This window comes from Anabrus simplex, chromosome 9 (assembly GCF_040414725.1).
Source record: "Anabrus simplex isolate iqAnaSimp1 chromosome 9, ASM4041472v1, whole genome shotgun sequence".
NCBI lineage: Eukaryota > Metazoa > Arthropoda > Insecta > Orthoptera > Tettigoniidae > Anabrus > Anabrus simplex.
In genome coordinates, this window is record NC_090273.1 from 45,343,314 (window position 1) to 45,361,731 (window position 18,418).

An 18,418-nucleotide genomic window follows, 5' to 3' on the forward strand; every position below is an offset into this window, starting at 1 on the left:
AAACGGAGTCAGGAATAGGACTACAACATTCACGGTTATTTTTCAGATTTTTGCTAAAATGACCTCGGGAATGAAATAGGATCTTTGACTTTTCCTTAGCATTTGAACTTTAGTTATAACTAAGCTGTAACTATATCAGAGTATATAACATCATTTTAATTGTAATTATAGTGTGTGTCCCTGAAAAAGTTTCCAGTGTTTACAGAAGAGGCAGTACAAGGAGTTCCAGAATTTAGTTCCGCAGGGGTTCTTTTACGTGCCAATAAATCCATCGACAAGAGGCTTCAAATACCACCGGACTGAGACAGGATCGAACCTGCCAAGTTGGGGTCGGAAGGCCAGCGCTTCAAACGTCTGAGCCACTCAGCCTGGCTGTAATTAAATCTATAGATCTGTCATTGCTTGAACGGAAGATGATGGCAAGAAGACGGGTTGTCTCGAATATAAAGGATATATACACTATTGAAATGATTGCACAAATAGCCAAAATCCCCCTGTGGGTGGGGGCGGTAGAATAACACCCACGGTATCCCCTGCCTGTCGTAAGAGGCGACTAAAAGGGGCTCCAGGGGCTCTGAACTTTGCAGCGTGGGTTGGCGACTACGGGGCCCTTAGCTGAGCCATTGCAATGCTTCCGCTTGTGTCGGGCTCCTCACTTTCATCTATCCTATCCGACCTCCCTTGGACAACTCTTGCTTTTTCCGACCCCGACGGTATTAGAGCACTCGATGCCTAGGGAGTATTTCATTTTCACGCCCTTCGTGGCCCTTGTCATCCCTTGGCCGATACCTTCATTTTTCGAAGTGTCGGATCCCTTCCATCCCTCCCCCCCCCCCCACCTCTGATTAGTGTTATATAGAGGATGGTTGCCTAGTTGTACTTCCTCTTAAAACAATAATCACCACCACCAGATAGCTTAAAGTGTAGTAAACAGAAATGTGTACTTTATTGTAAAATCTTCCCACAACAGCTGCAGGTTACTCGAGGACAAAGAATACGACCTGAAGAACAATAGATACAGGCCTACATTAGATACCATGAAATTACGTAAGAATAACTAAAAGTGTAGATAACTACAATGAAGTAGGTACGTCAAATATACCGAGCGAGTAGGCGGTGAGGTTTGGTTCGCGTAGCTGTGAGCATCCGTACAGGTACAGCCGCAGCATTTGCCTGGTGTGAAAATGGCACACCACGGAAAACCATCTTCAGAGCTGCAGACAGTGGGGTTCGAATCCACTATCTCCCGAATGCAAGCTAACGGGTGCGCGCCTCTAACCGCACGGCCAACTCACTCGGTGGAATGCAATAACATGCAGTGTTCTATACTCGGCAGATACTACCTATACGCATCAGACGGTACGCTTTACAAAGACTGCGCCAGTCTATTAATAAAGCAAAGCAAAGCCATCTCCGTACGGGCCGTGAAGGCCCCTGGAGGGGTGGAAGGTAAAGGCTTCCACTATCCGTGACCCCGACACTTGATGGGGTGGAGTGGTTAGCTCTACGGCCGGCCGCCTTTGCCTCCAGGAATTAACCTGGTACTCATTTTTGGTGTAGGCTGAGTGAACCTCAGGGCCATGTGCACCTCCGGAAGTGAGAATCTCGTTTCTTAAATTTTACGACTTCCTGATGGGGATTCGAATCCACATCCTTCCGGGCGAACCGAGCTCGCCTTTACCGCCTCGGCCAGATAGCCCCTAGTCTATTAACAGCCTTATGAAATTATTATTATTATTATTATTATTATTATTATTATTATTATTATTATTATTATTATTATTATTATTATTATTATTATTATTATTCATCTGTTTACCCTCCAGGTTCGGTTTTTCCCTCGGACTCAGCGAGGGATACCACCTCTACCGCCTCAAGGGCAGTGTCCTGGAGCTTCAGACTCTTGGTCGGGGGATACAACTGGGGAGAATGACCAGTGCCTCGCCCAGGCGGCCTCACCTGCTATGCTGAACAGGGGCCTTGCGGGGGATGGGGAAGATTGGAAGGGATAGACAAGGAAGAGGGAAGGAAGCGGCCGTGGCCTTAAGTTAGGTACCATCCCGGCATTTGCCTGGAGGAGAAGTGGGAAACCACGGAAAACCACTTCCAGGATGGCTGAGGTGGGAATCGAACCCACCTCTACTCAGTTGACCTCCCGAGGCTGAGTAGACCCCGTTCCAGCCCTCGTACCACTTTTCAAATTTCGTGGCAGAGCCGGGAATCGAACCCGGACCTCCGGGGGTGGCAGCTAATCACGCTAACCACTACACCACAGAGGCGGACATTATTATTATTATTATTATTATTATTATTATTATTATTATTATTATTATTATTATTATTGTATCTGCAAACAGAAGAGTGTAGAAAACACCTACCGAGCTCGATAGCTGCAGTCGCGTTAAGTGCGGCCAGTATCCAGTATTCGGGAGATAGTAGGTTCGAACTCTACTGTCGGCAGCCCTGAAGATGGTTTTCCGTGGTTTCCCATTTTCACACCAGGCAAACGCTGAGGCTGTACCTTAATTAAGGCCACGGCCGCTTCCTTCCCACTCCCAGCCCTTCCCTGTCCCATCGTCACCATAAGACCTATCTGTATCGGTGCGACGTAAAGCAACTAGCAAAAAAAAAAAAAAAAAAAAAAAAAAAAGAAACACCTACTAGTAATTCACGTGAGGTTGCTTTACTCTCACCGCACGCGGAATTTCAACGCAGAGCACAATTGCCTTTAATGCCATTAGCGTAGTATTATCAAAGAATACCATGATACGGTACCGGTACCTATTTTATCACCGAAGATATCAGGAGAATATGAAACGCCCGTAGAGAACTGTTGTGTACTGTACGATAAGAGCTCAGGAAGGTTTTAATAATGTTTATAATCAATAGCAGCAGACTTACCATCTTGTGACTTCCGCCGGCAGACAAAGAAGATCAGTCGGTGGCTAGCAGACACAACATCTCACAAGTGCACACGGAGAAGCACTGGCTTGAGGGAGCGGGGAAGCCCGAGGCTCTACAATGCTGCCACTACATGCACCGTCAACCACACGCCTCGAGTGCGCCTGCTTCTATCAAATACAGTAGAGACAATACACGACACTGAGCGAGATATCGAGGGACAGCTATTGGAGCTCACTCTAGCGGATAGACCTGAACGGTACTGATTCTGTCATAAGAGCACGTGTATTTTTGTGTGAAGTTTTTGGTGTTATTTATGCGTTTTCAGTGAGTTGACATAATTAAATAGTAGCGTGTGTCATTCCTTGATATCTCCTCTCAACATAAGGGCAAAGGTATGTGCTGTGTTTGGCTGCAGTAATTACGAAGTAGAGAAAAATGCGCGCTCGTTCTTCAGGTTCCCTCGTGACAAGAACATGTAAGTAATATTATGTTTGCATATCTATTCTTCCAGTGACAGAGATTTTTATAGTACTTCATAATCTTCTGACCTGCTCGACCCATGTTTTAACGGGCTTAAAATATAATACGCGTATTTTATTGTATAGTACAGCAGTTAACCTTCAATACCGATGTGTTGTTGTAGGTGTGATCTGTGGGTTTTGAAATGTCACAGTAGCGATTTGGATAAAGTGTACAAGAAAGAAGGGACGTTACGCTTGTATAAGAATTATAAGATCTGTTCAGATCATTTCCAGGCCAGCGACTTTAAAAATCCTCGACTATACAGCCAAGGGTATGTTACATTTTTACTCTAATTGTACGTAAATATTCCTCAAAGCATCACTATCGACAACATTTTCGAACTTTTCTTTCTTTTATCCCTCTTCTCAGATTAAAGCCGGGATTTTATAGATTTTCTTTCTGTTAGTAGGCTTTATGTTAAGGGAAAATTGTCCAGCTATTAAATGTTAATTCATTGCATCATATGTGTAAGGAATGTGCCGATATTTTTATTGACAAATGTCTTAATGTGATGATACATTGTTTTTAAATGAGGAAAAAAGACAAATCCAACCGTAAGATTTCAGGCAGGTATGCTAAAGCTAAAAAAGTAATACATAAATGAAAGATCAAGCCATTTCACAGCAGTCCATTTCACACCTTGTTTATATGTCTAATTTCAGTCTTTGAATAATAACCTTTTAAATAATTCTTCATTCACTTATCCAGAATTGCTTTAGCAACTTCGAAGTTAAAATCTCAATACCACTGTCTTTCTAGACGTAATTTATTTGTTCATTTCCGTATATACATTTCCATTGATATTTGAATTTAGCGCGATTTGTTCAGGTCAAATCACTAGGAGCGCCACCGTCGAATTGTCTCCCATTTTAGCAAGGGGAAATCCGTAAGTGTCGTGTATTGTCTCTACTGTATTTGCTTCTATAGAGGGATGTGTTACTCCAAATATTTCCGCTAGGTAGCGCGTATGTATTAGGTGCATGCGTTCCCAGCCTCTCATTCATTTTTCACGTCTTTGTAATGTAAGTTTCCGGAATTTATGAATGAGTTTTCTGAAGTTGCAAAGCATGTAAGGAATAACATTTAATACTAGCAGGCGTGCGAATTTTACTGTGATGCTGTAAAATTTGCTCTCGTAGAAAAACTTGAATAAGAAAGTGTTAATATTTTATAAATTGTCTGCCCAAATACATGTATAAATATATTATTATGTATGTATCTGATTACGCGCACGCTGTGTATATTATCCGCGAAACTTTTAGTGACACTTCGGCTCCCTGGTGCTGAATCGGTAGATCTCGGTTATCTTCGAGATACGGATTGATAACCTCTGACACCAAAAACGAATTGATTTTGCTGAAATTTTGAAACATATTGTAATGATTGAGGAAAATTCAAGTACAGTACATCATAGGGACACCTTAGAACTCCTACTCGGAAAGGAACATCACGGCCTGTGAGGGCAGAAGAAACAGTTTGCTATGACATCGAAAACATAAACTGTTGCTCTTCATTGTCAGCAAATCGATGGAACGAGCTGCCGCAAATACAGGAAAATCTGTTTCCACGATTAAGAGCATTAAAACATTTTCTGCCTCTCACCCTAGCGAATCTTCAGGCACCCCTGGTAAAACGAGGAAGGCCAGTCAGACTATTTTATTATTTCTTATTATGGATGTTTGTTCAACCCTTGTCTACGGGGTCGGGTGTGAGGTGAGATGCTTCTGTCGTGGCAGGTTTTTATGACCGGATGCCCTTCCTGACGTCAACCTTGTCAGAGGAGTTAATGAGATGAATGGCAATATATATGATAGTAGGGAGAGGGTGAAACCCGGTGCCGGCACATAGCCTACTCCTGTCGAATAACACCAAGCTTAACGTCTCCATTCGACGGACGAATCACCATCAAGAGCGTCATTATGTCCTCACTCCATATGAGCACTGCGGAGAGGTTTGGAACTTAATCCAGTCTTCATCATCATCATCTGTTTACCCTCCAGGTTCGGCTTTTCCCTCGGACTGAGCGAGGGATCCCACTTCTACCGCCTAATCCAGTCTTTTGGCTCGCAATCTAGTGATTAGAAATGTACCACCTCCCTTACCCTGTCGGCCAACATTCTGATGGTGAGGTTTTTTTTCGATCAACGGGACTCGAACCGGCTAACCTCACAGTTGTGGGTTTTAGATAATAAGGTTTGAAAAGTTCATGTCGATCATACTATCGATTCAATTCATATTTCAGTTCCGTTCCGTTGGCAGTACGATCAGCACCGTTGAAGCTCCCTCCTTCCTTGCCCCTGAACCCCGTAAAACCAACATCGGATTCAGCTCGGGGGGCGTGGTCGTCACGCCAAGTTTCACAATAAAATATTAGGAACGATTTGACTGTAAATAAAACTGGGAGACTGCAAATCTATATACATAAAATAAGAGTTGTGTCTGTACATTGCCAACAGCCGTAGCCGTGTTGAAACACCGGATCCTGTGAGATATTCGAAGTTAAGCAACATTGGGCGTGGTCAGGAGTTGGATGGGTTGCCACGCGCTGTTGGTGGGGGTTAAGGGAATGGAGGAGCGGAAAGGAACTGGCCACCCTACCGCACGTAAACTCCGGCTCAGGAACACCTCTGCGGAGGTTCGGACCCGCCTTCGGGCAGAATAACCCTTACCTTACCTCTGTACATTGCTCAGAATTTAAGGTAGGTAGGTAAGGGTTATTCTGCCCGAAGGCAGGTCCGAACCTCCGCAGAGGTGTTCCTGAGCCGGAGTTTACGTGCGGTAGGGTGGCCAGTTCCTTTCCGCTCCTCCATTCCCTTAACCCCCACCAACAGCGCGTGGCAACCCATCCAACTCCTGACCACGCCCAATGTTGCTTAACTTCGGAGATCTCACGGGATCCGGTGTTTCAACACGGCTACGGCCGTTGGCTTCAGAATTTAAAAAGGGTGGTATTTCTCTATCGGTCGTGTCCACAGTAACAAGGAAATGCTATTTTTAATTTCCCGTAATTTCTGTCTGTCTGTATGTATGTATGTATGTACACGCATCACTAGAAAACGGCTAAAGAGAATTTAATGAAAATCGGTATGCAAAGTCGGGGAATAAGTCACTACAATCTAGGCCGTAAATAATTTTATTCACGCTGATAGAAATGGTAGATCAGGGGAAGGCCTACAATTTTATTCTTAAATATTTATGTTATTAGTGGTCCTGTCGATAAATACTACATAACTAAAGTTATATAGTATTAAATTTCCGATCATTTATGTCTTATACATTTTACCGTACCGGCTATGACAACAGAGATATTCATGACTTTGGATTTTTGTTGCTTAAGTCCATATCAGCGCCGAGTCAAGAGAAAATGGCTGAACAGAATTTAATGAAAATCGGTATGTAAAGTTGGGGAATAAGGAACTACAATCTATGCTATAAATAATTTTATAAAACGCCCTAATATCACAGAGTCGAAAGAAAACTAAATGTGAAGGCCTACAATATAGAAAGCTCATAAAATTGATCAACAATAACATTACATTGACCATTGTGTGTTGTGATATGCTTTGTGCCTTCTGTTGCCATTCATTTCCGATAGATGGGATTACTGTTGCGTACCGAGTATTTTTTTTAAATTTGCTTTACGTCGCACCGACACAGATAGGTCTTAATGGCGACGATGGGAGAGGAATTGGCTGGGAGTGGAAAAGAAGCGGCCGTGGCTTTGATTAAGGTTTAGCCCCTGCATTTGCCTGGTGTGAAAATGGGAAACCACGGAAAACCATCTTGAGGACTACCAACTATTTCCTCGATGCAAGCTCACAGCTGCGCGCCCCTAACCGCACGGCCTACTCGCCCGGTCATACCGAGTATAACAGCCTGCCTGAATATTGGCGGGAAGTAGCTGGGGAGTTAGATAACTTTCTTCTTTAGCATGGCATTCCTGTTGTTCATAAATTTGCTGATACTACTGGTACGTAACACACTGGTTCATCATATCATTCGAGCTATTCAATCCCTACTCTGAGGCACTGATTGGAATGAACAGTGAGCTCACATACATAAACAAGGCAGAGGAATGTTCACGGCTGTCTGCGGCCTGGTCATTCCAGCATTGGGACTTTGAACTGTTATACCGGCACCGTAGTACTGTTCGTTAAAAGTGAGAAAAAGTGCGGTTTTTCATTTGATCGAGTATTTTTATGGTAGCACTGCTTTTAATCGCTACATTCCTACTGACGTTTAATGTAATGGCTTATGTTCACTTAGAAAACCACAAAGACAGTCTTTCTGAGAATCCCGTGGCGAAGCGCGGGTACATCAGCTAGTAGTGTATAATAAGAAAGGTAACTGAATAAGGCATGTTAAGTTTAAGACTACCGGGCGAGTTGGCCGTGCGTGTAGAGGCGTGCGGCTGTGAGCTTGCATCCGGGAGATAGTAGGTTCGAATCCCACTATCGGCAGCCCTGAAGATGGTTTTCCGTGGTTTCCCATTTTCACACCAGGCAAATGCTGGGGCTGTACCTTAATTAAGGCCACGGCCGATTCCTTCCAACTCCTAGGCCTTTCCTATCCCCATCGTCGCCATAAGACCTATCTGTGTCGGTGCGACGTAAAGCCCCTAGCAAAAAAAAAAGTTTAAGACTACGCAAAATGAAATGTGAAGTATATACCTACTAAACATGAATATTAAACATATTAACAAGATAGAAACACCAAAAAACCAAACCCCATGGCACTACAGCCCTTGAAGGGCCTTGGCCTACCATGCGACCGCTTCTCAGCCCGAAGGCCTGCAGATTACGAGGTGTCGTGTGGTCAGCACGACGAATCCTCTCCGTCGTTATTCTTGGCTTTCTAGACCGGGGCCGCTATCTTACCGTCAGATAGCTCCTCAATTCTAATCACGTAGGCTGAGTGGACCTCGAATCAGCCCTCAGGTCCAGGTAAAAATCCCTGACCTGGTCGGGAATCGAACCCGGGGCCTCCGGGTAAGCGGCAGGCACGCTATCCCTACACCACGGGGCCGGCAAGATAGAAACACGGAATGTATAAATATAATACAATGACGACGATCATGAAAATGGCGGATTAAATAAACAACAGCCGACAACAGTTTTCAAAGATATGGATAAACACGCTTAGCACTCTCAACAGTACAGCTGTAGCCACGTCCGGCTCCATGGTTAGCGGGCTGGCCTTTGGTCACTGGGACCCTGGGTTCAATTCCCGGCAGGGTCGGGGATTTTAACTTCGTCTGGTTATTTTCTCCGTCTCGAGGACTGGGTATTTGTGTTCGTCTTAAAATGAAAATCCGCAGCCTGTTTCCAGTCATTCGACCGGGTCAGGAATGGAATGAATGAAGCTCCCATCTTGCGGCGAGGATAGGAAATGTGGCGGCTGCCGAAGCCTGTCGCACTCCTCTGGGACACTACTACGAATACTTATAATACGTTCTCATTCCTCCCCTGAAGGGGGAGGCAGGCTTCTTAGACGGTGACGCAGTCTCTCAGGCCGGGGGATTTGTGACCCTGAAGGAGATGCTCGGAGAAGGTGAGGGGGTTGGCGGCCGTGGCCTATAATAAGGACTGTCCCGTCATTCGCCTTAATGCAGGAGAGTGGAAAACCACGGAAAACCATTCTCTGGACAGCCGACGGTTGGAGCCAGCCGTGAGGTCCAGCCCTGTCCCGTCTCCCGAATACAGAGGCGTAGAGACACGGCAGAGCCGTGGCCACCCCTCCTCTGCTTGGTTGGCCGGTCAAAGTGCAGAGCTGTTAGACCACGGACCAGCCATGGCCACTTAAGGGGCAAGACTCACTCTGCATCTACCGACCGAACACTCACAGCACACGTACAAAAATATGAATTGTCGGCGCAAATTACTTATAAGAAATAAAAACCAAATCACCACATTCATCAAGTACATATGCACCTCACCTCCATTGGGGGTGTGCCTAAAAAGTGCTACACCACCTCGGGATGAGAACACGAGTTGGTTGAATGGTCAGCGTACTGGCCTTCGGTTCAAAGGGCCCCGGGTTCGATTCCTGGCCGAGGTGGGGGTTTTAACCTTCATTGGTTAATTCCATTGCCTCGGGGGCTGGGTGTTTGTGCAGTCCCCAACATATCTGCAACTCGCACATAACAGTATCCTCCATCACAATAACACGCTGTTACCTACACATGGCAGATGCCGCCCACCCTCATGGCTAGAAATAGCCAGAGGAAATTATTATTATTATCAAGAATATACAACCACACTGAATCTCTTTTCTGGGAGGAGAGGCGGAGAACAAACAAAAGACTTGCAACAATTCTTTTATCTGCGCTTCTCAACACTTTGGGAGTCCATAATGATGAGAGCGGAATAGAATCGCTTGTTTTGACAGAAACGAAGTGCAGCACATATAGTTGAAATTTCCGCTGTATAAATAGAGGTTTCGGGCGAAAGTTTGAAGATACCTCATTCTCCCGTTTGTTGGCAGTAATATGCATATCCCACAGAATCATCGAATTTGGAAGCATCTGTGATAAGTGCTATTGGGCCACATGGAGCGAATCAGAGCCGGAATGCTTCAGTGGCCCCATACAAATATATTTCAGTCGATAGCAACTTCGAAGGAAGTACAGACTCAAACCTACGTCTAATTGCAAAGTAACAAGGAAAGCCTCAAGCACACCCCTTATGTTATTCGACAGGAGTAGACTTTTCCAACACTCCTCAACTCATTATTATTATTATTATTATTATTATTATTATTATTATTATTATTATTATTATTATTATTATTATTATTATTATTATTATTATTACCTACCTGCTGTCATTTCTTGATGGATACAGTACTTTTGCATCCATCTCATGGCACAGGCCAGAGTAAAGTGTAGCTTCCACCGAAGTCCCAGTCAACATCCATGGCTGTGACAATATGGAAGTTGCTGGGGTATGGGTAGTGCTGAGTAATGGCATTCAGAGCATGAGTAGTGCATTTGAGTGTTATGAAAGGTGCTGCTCATAGGGTCAGTCGTGCTGCAATAGTACTTTCTGACGCAGTGAGGAAAGCAATCGCAAACTACCTCACTCCTCATCTTGCATAGCACGCCTCATTTTGGTGCTGCCATTGGTTTTTGGGGTTTCCTTATAACCGCTTAACTTTGGTGGGGCTATTTGAGGATCCAACCAGCCTCTGGGCTGATGATCTAACAGACATTCTTATTATTATTATTATTATTATTATTATTATTATTATTATTATTATTATTATTATTATTCTACACCCAGGCCCGCAGGTCGCCCATATAAAGACCTGTCTCAGGCGAGCCAACATGCACTCGGACACTCCCGGCACTAAGAGTCATGCACTAAATGAAATAAATCTTGGAAGGAAACGTCATTGAAGGTGTGTCACATTTCAAGTACAGTAAAACCCCTCGAAGGTGGACACATACGGTTCCTTAGAAATGTGTCCAATGTAGTGGGGTGTCCAATCTACAGGGTGGCAATGCTTCCACTTGTGCCGGGCTCCTCACTTCCATCTATCCTATCCGACCTCCCTTGGTCAACTCTTGTTCTTTTCCGACCCCAACGGTTTCGAGGCCTAGGGAGTAGTTCGTTTTCACGCCCTTCGTGTCCCTTATCTCTCTTTGGCCGATACCTTCATTTTTCGAAGTGTCGGGCCTTTTCAATCTTTTTTCTGTCTGATTAGTCTTATATAGAGGATGGTTGCCCAGTTGTGCTTCCTCTTAAAACAATAGTCACCACCACCAGCCGCAATGCAGGGCCAAATCCATACATAATGCCGACTCCAAATAATTGGAAAAAGGACAAGAAGAAGATGAATGGCCTATCATTTGAACACTTTTAAATGAATTTACTTACGAAACGAATGTATTGTCCGCCTCTGTGGTGTAGTGGTTAGTGTGATTAGCTACCACCCCCGGAGGCCTGGGTTCGATTCCCGGCTCTGCCACGAAACTTGAAAAGTGGTACGAGGGCTGGAACGGGGTCCACTCAGTCTCGGGAGGTCAACTGAGTAGAGGTGGGTTCGATTGCCACTTCAGCCATCCTGGGTTTTCCGTGGTTTTCCACTTCTCCTCCAGGCAAATGCCGGGATGGTACCTAACTTAAAGCCACGGCCGCTTTCTTCCATCTTCCTTGTCTATCCCTTCCCATCTTCCCATCAACCACCAAGGCCCCTGTTCACATTAGCAGGTGAGGCCGCCTGGGCGAGTTACTGGTCTTTCTCCCCAGTTGTATCCCCCGACCCAGAGTCTGAAGCTCCAGGACACTGCCCTTGAGGCGGGAGAGGTGGGATCCCTCGCTGAGTTCGAGGGAAAAACCGACACTAAAGGGTAAGCACATTAAGAAAGAAAGAAACAACAAATGTGTTATTACTAAGCATAGCCGTAAGCTTGCATTCGGGAGATAGTGGGTTCGAACCCAACTATCGGCAGGCCTGAAGATGGTTTTCCATGGTTTCCTATTTTTACACCAGTTTAGTGAGTATACCTTGGTTAAGACCACGGTCGCTTCCTTCCCAGTCTAGCCCGGATCTGTCCCATCGTTGCCTACTCGGTGGGGCGTAAAGCAAATAGAAATAAAAAAGGAAATGTCATTAATTATTCCATGTCGTTTAGGCAAATCGACTTTGTCAGATTAGATACCGAAGAGTGAATATTAATAGATTAGCAGACGACGAACCCCCATCCCGCTGTGGGTGCGGGCAGTAGAATAACACCCACGGTATCCCCAGCCTGTCGTAAGAGGCGACTAAAAGAAGGACCAGGGACTCTGAACTAGGGCCATGCGTTGGCGACCACGGGGCCCTTAGCTGAGTCCTTGCATTGCTTCCACTTACTTGTACCTGGCTCCTCACTTTCATCTATCCTATCCGACCTCCCTTGGTCAACTCTTGTTCTTTTCCGACCCCGACAGTATTAGAGCAGTCGAGGCCTAGGGAGTCTTTCATTTTCACGCCCTCCGTAGCCCTTGTCTTACTTTGGCGGATACCTTCACTTTTTCGAAGTGTCGGATCCCTTCCATTTTTTCTCTCTGATTAGTGTTATATAGAGGATGGTTGCCTAGTTGTACGTCCTCTTAAAACAATAATCACCACCACCATGAAGTCCCATTGTCTCCGAATGTAAAGCAAACAGCACTGACGTTGTAAGATGAATAAACTGAAGCTTCTTACACTTACCTGCATTTTCACTTGTGGTAGGATTTACGTATGTTGATGCAGACTAGTTCGCCAACCACTGTCTCAACTCGGCCGCACATTCAAGGCTGTTCGGAGGTCACTGTGCTTCATGCCGAATGACCCATTTGTGTGCGCTGCAAGGCAATACTAGACTGAAACAGAAAGTGTTGTGACATAACACATCTGGTCTTGTAGTATTGATTGACATTCATTAACCTCCATAACATTACAAGCAATTACCACCCTGAGTCCGTCAAGTTTGATTCGGCGGAGTAATTCAACCACTGGAACAGCAGCGAGCTTTGAAACTTCATCCAGAGCTTTCTTATTTCTCAGCGGCCGTCGGGTTGTTCAGTTTAAATAACAATAACCTCTTTATGGTATAATACAATCTATACAAATAAGTATAATTGAAGTGTCTGTTTGTAGTGTCAAAATAACAGCATTTTATTAAGTTTATATTAAAGTATATACGGTGCTTATAACTAGAGTCCGGATTTTTAGGTGCTGATAGGTTAAAATGCAAATTTAATTAAGCAAACAACAAGTATATACTACCCCTACAGCGGTTATGCTATGAGATTTGCATAGATATTAGGGATATGGCGTATATAACTCCTCGAATTTATGTTACTCTTGCTACATTATGGTACAACGGGTTGCATGACACTTTCAAATTACTTTGCATTCTAACCTATTGCCACCTAAAAATCCGAGGTCTACTTATAACTAACAACCAATTTTTACAATTTTTGTCTGTCTGTCTGTTTGTTCAGGCTAATCTCTGAAACGGTTGGACCGATTTTCACGGGACTTTCACTGGCAGATAGCTGGTAGTGTAAGGAGTAACTTAGGCTACTTTTAAATTTTAAAACAATTAGAGGGGGGAGGCGACGGGGAGAGATATAACATTAATGGGCGAAATATCGAATTTGTCGTACAGGGACGATGCAAAGATTATATTAAGCCCCTTGACGCAAAGAACAAAACTCGGTAAGCCCAACGGGACCGAAAACTATGTTTTAAGGCCCTAAAATCAACCGTTATGGAGATATTGGCACCACACTACCCTTGCTCTAGGAATTCGATAAAGAAAGGACCAGCCGTAACCATGGCAACGTCAGCTCAAGGATTCTACAGCAGCGAGATTTGCCACCTAAAATTGGTACACATGTGTAATAGTTACGAAATATCGGATCAAAGAAGTACATTCAATAATATTTATATTTGTGGTACTATCTACCGGCAGTATACTTACGCTATAATTTTAAACATGACAAATCATTTCTAGGTACTTAAGTAAGTACACCAGTGACATAAATATCTAATGAAGTCAGTCACACCGATAGTATGAGTAACTAAAACCGTTTACCCTCAGACTCAGCGAGGGATCCCACAACTACCGCCTCAAGGGCAGTGTCCTGGAGCGTGGTTCGGAGGATACTACTGGGGAGGATGACCAGTACCCTTCCCAGGCGGTCTCACCTGGTATGTTAATTAGGGACCTTGTGGGAGGATGGGGAGGTTGGAAGGGATAGACAAGGAAGAGGGCAGAAAGCGGCCGTGGCCTTAATTAAGGTACCATCCCGGAATTTGCCTGGAGGAAAAGTAGGAAACCACGAAAAACCACTTCCAGGATGACTGAGGTGTGAATTGGACTCACCTCTACTCATTTGACCTCCCGAGGGTGAGTGGATCCCGTTCCAGCCCTCGTACCACTTTTCAAATTTTGTGGCAGAGCCGGGAATCGAACCCGGGCCTCACGGGGTGGTAGATAACCACGCTAACCACTACACCACAGAGGCGGACATGCATTAAGATACGTTGAAAACCATGTTCATATTTATTACGGCACGAAATTATAATTTTACCGTGAATGTTTTTACAATTGTTTATAATATACTTTCTTAATCTGTTTACATTCCAGATTTGTTTTTTTCCCCTCGGACTCAACTCAGTGTCCTGGAGCACCAGTACCTCGCCAAGGCGGCCTCACCTGCTATGCTCAACAGGGGCCTTGTGTAGGGATGGGAAGATTGGAAGGGAAAGACACTGCCCTTGCTAAGTCCTAGGGACAAACTAACCCTGGACGGTAACCGGATTAGGAAAAGAAAAAAAATAATAACTAAATAGTAATAACGATACGTGGTTCTTTCATTTCGTTAAGTTAGACAACACCATTTTATCGACCTACCTGTATGTCTGGAAGTTGAAAGGAACTAGCTGTCACTGAGCGACTTGTACACAGTAGAGCACTGCTAAGCTGTGAGTCAACAGAGTGTTCACTGTGAACTTCAACCTGTGGACTCCTGTAGTTTACTGTGCAGGATTCAGGGACGATTGAGAGAGAGAGAAAGAGCAGAAAAATTTATTGCAGGCAATGTTTCAGGAAATGCATTTTAATGCAAGTGTAATAAATTTGAGAAAGATTATATTCTTTAGAACCTGAGTAACACTGTATTTTTCTCCCATCAGAAATACAAAAGTCAGATCTAGATTCACTTGCATTTTAGTCTGTTTGTCAGTTGCAGCAACACTTACAGAATATATTGAGATTGTTACGGCCTTGACTTGCCAAGACTACAGCTATCCAGCAAGAGGGACTACAGATACTGGAGTGTCACACGGTCAGCGTAATGACCTGCCCTACCTATTTTCTGATTCTCTTGACCGGAATGGCTGCCGCTCGTATCAGCCAGATTTTCACTCAGTCTCATGAGGCTGTCAGCCCTCTTCCAGTCTTCAGTCCAAAATTAAAATACCTCGACTATCCGAGAATCGAACCCGATAATTTCAGATAAGAATCAGGAGCACTACCGCTCCAAAATGAGGCTTACTAATCGTTATTTAACTAACGTAGTGGTGGCGGTGGTGGTGATTATTGTTTTAAGAGGAAGTACAACTGGGCAACCATCCTCTATTAACACTAATCAGAAGGGATATACAGTATATCCACATAAATTAGCAGTTACCCGCGGCTTCGCTCGCGTGGATTTCGTAATTTGATAAAAGTAATCGTTCCTCGGTACTGTATTAAGACATTATCTGAAAATACCTAAAGTATAAAACCTCATCGAAAAATTGTGTTTCATTTACCCCCAGAAACTCTTTGTAAACCACGTTTGTGGTATTGCCTTTTGGGGCTAAGACGACCATGCGTCATAGAACTGTACACGTGAGTTATCTCTCAAGTCGAAATAAAACAATATTTCTTTATTTTTAAAGGAGAATCCAAATGTCTATTTCCGCTATAACATCTTCAGTTGTTGCGATATCAGTATCCTAATAAAAAAGAATTCTAGCCCCGTTTCCTTCCTTTATACACCCCGTAGGTGGCTTTTCCGAAAACAAAAAGTACACGTTCCCTTATTTTTAAAATATTAAAAATATCAATTTTCACGTCTGTAACATGTTAAGTTTTGGAGATATACTGAAGATATGCTCATTTTAAAATTCACACCCTTTTTCAGTTCCCCTCAAGTGGATTTTCCGAAAAGAAATTATCTGTTTTTCTTCACTTTTAAAGGAGTTAACAAATACCAGTCTACACGTCTGTAACACGTTATGTTTCTGAGATATATATTGTAGATATAGTCTTTTTTAATCACCCCCCCCCCCCCTTTGTCACTCCCGTTCAGCCCCCATTAATTGGATTTTCCATAAACAAGAAAATACGTGGTTCTTTATTTTTAAAGGGGATTCCAAATACCGATTTTCATGTCTGTAACATCTTCAGATTTTGAGGTATAGGTGTCCTCATAAAAGGTATTCAAACCCTTTCTCACCTTTTTTCACGCTCCTTAATGGTATTTTCCGAAAACAAAAGCATACTTTTTAAAGAAGATTCCAAATACTAGTTTTTACCTCTGTAAACTAAGTTTTTGAGATATAGATATACTCAGTTAAAAAATTCACCCCCAATTTTCACCCCCCCCCCTTTGCGAGGGAATATCCAAAAATCCTCCATAAGTGAGCACCTACCCTATAATATAAATGCATCCCCAAAATTTTGTTTCTTTACGTCCAGTAGTTTTGGTTCGGTAATGATGAATCAGTCAGTCAGTCAGTCAGTCAGTCAGTCAGTCAGTCAGTCAGTCAGTCAGTCAGTCAGTATTTCCCCGCTATACGGAAAAAAATAGAGTCAAGGATATGTTTTGTGGACTTAGAAGACGAGAGTACAGATTCTTTGGTTATTCCCCTTTTAGTAGCCTCTTACAACCTGTAGGGGTACAGATAATGCATCATTTCACTCCGCTTACAGGGGAGATAACGAGTTTTGATAAATCGAAATAAATTTGTAGCATCATAATGTAACTCCTTCAATATGGCAGTTGATCCACCACACAACATTCCGATGCCATATCACAAAGTAGCCCCTTCTATCAGGATCTCCGCCCAACAAAACAATAAAATAGTCGCTCAATTAACACACAATCTTATGGTCATAAATATTCGCAAACCATAGTGGAGCCAGGATCAACCGATGGGGTGGGGAGGGAGGGGGTGGGTGGGTGGGTGTGGGTGGGTGTGGGTGGGTGTGGGTGGGTGTGGGTGGGTGTGGGTGGGTGTGGGGTTGTAGTTACAAGGTGATGATGGAACACAATGAAGTTGCTTGTACTGTACGTGTGAGGTGCGCGCATACAAGACTTGTCATTATAAGACAAGTGAATATGTTGATATTCAGATTGCAGTACTCTACAAAATCTTGTATTAAAATACAGATAAAAACAACATGTATTTATTTATTTATTTATTTATTTAATTTATTTATTTATTTATTTATTTATTTATTTATTTATTTATTTATTTATTTATTTATTTATTTATTTATTTATTTATTTATTTTTTTATTTCAGCAGTGGCGAAGTTAGGGCTCGTGACCTTCTCTTCCACTTAACCACATCATTTACAGGTAATATGTATATAAAAGGAAGGTACTATTCTATTATAAAATCAAACGTTAAACATTACAGATTTGGACAACATTCAATGAAGAAAGAAAGCCAAGTTCAACAAATAAGATAGAATGAAATAAAAGAAATTCGGAGCGTAAACATAAAAAGAAAGAGAAAAAGTCATAATGCAAAAGTACTCGTAAGATACAAAATGAAAAATATAAGCAATCCATGAAGAGAACACAATACGTAATAAAGTAAATGGAAATAAAACTATGGCCATAAAAAGTGATGTGTGTACGTGGGTAAGGAGCTAAATATAATGTACATTTACACAACAACAACAACAACAATAATAATAATAATAATAATAATAATAATAATAATAATAATAATCCTAGTGTTAAATTTTTATATTGATCAAGGTCAACAGTTTTACAGCCAATGGTATGTTAAGTTTACAATCTAAAATCCAACTTTCGAGGCTTCTTAGAAAACAGATTCAATGATCTTTTAGTTTTACAATTACGTCTCTGAAAGTTTATTTAGTTTATTTAGTTTATTGTAAGTTTCTGTTTATTTTTTTTGTAACATTTTCACGGTGGGAGGGGAGGGATTCCAACTCCCAATCACCCCCCCCCCCTTCCCTTGGCTACGCCCCTGTTCGTAAGATACGTACAGTGGAACCTCGATATCTGGAATTAGCTCGGGAGCTAAATGTTATTTCGAGTTATCGGAATTTCAAGATATAGAGAATACTGTTTTTGAGCATATATCGCGCATATTTGAATCATATATATACGGACTTATAATAAACACAGTATTTTTACAGTATTTAACAATATATTAACAAACTCGTATTTACGGCATCGCTTTAATTATGACCCTTATTAAAGTAA

At 42.9% G+C, this 18,418-nt stretch overlaps 1 protein-coding gene across 3 annotated transcripts in view; it reads right to left on the reverse strand.

Moving 5' to 3' along the window:
* Positions 1 to 18,418, reverse strand: part of LOC136881210 (solute carrier family 22 member 6) — a 112,471-nt gene that overhangs the window by 82,656 nt on the left and 11,397 nt on the right. The window contains exons 1-2 of one of the 3 annotated variants that reach the window (XM_067153934.2): positions 14,819 to 14,934; positions 12,625 to 12,776 (exon numbers count right to left, since the gene is read on the reverse strand). In XM_067153934.2, the coding sequence (XP_067010035.2) occupies positions 12,625 to 12,630 (6 nt within the window). In that variant the 5' untranslated portion in view covers positions 12,631 to 12,776; positions 14,819 to 14,934. Of the gene's footprint in view, positions 1 to 2,901; positions 3,042 to 12,624; positions 12,777 to 14,818; positions 14,935 to 18,418 lie in introns of those variants that run through there. The other 2 variants (XM_068229294.1, XM_067153935.2) reach the window with 2 other exon arrangements.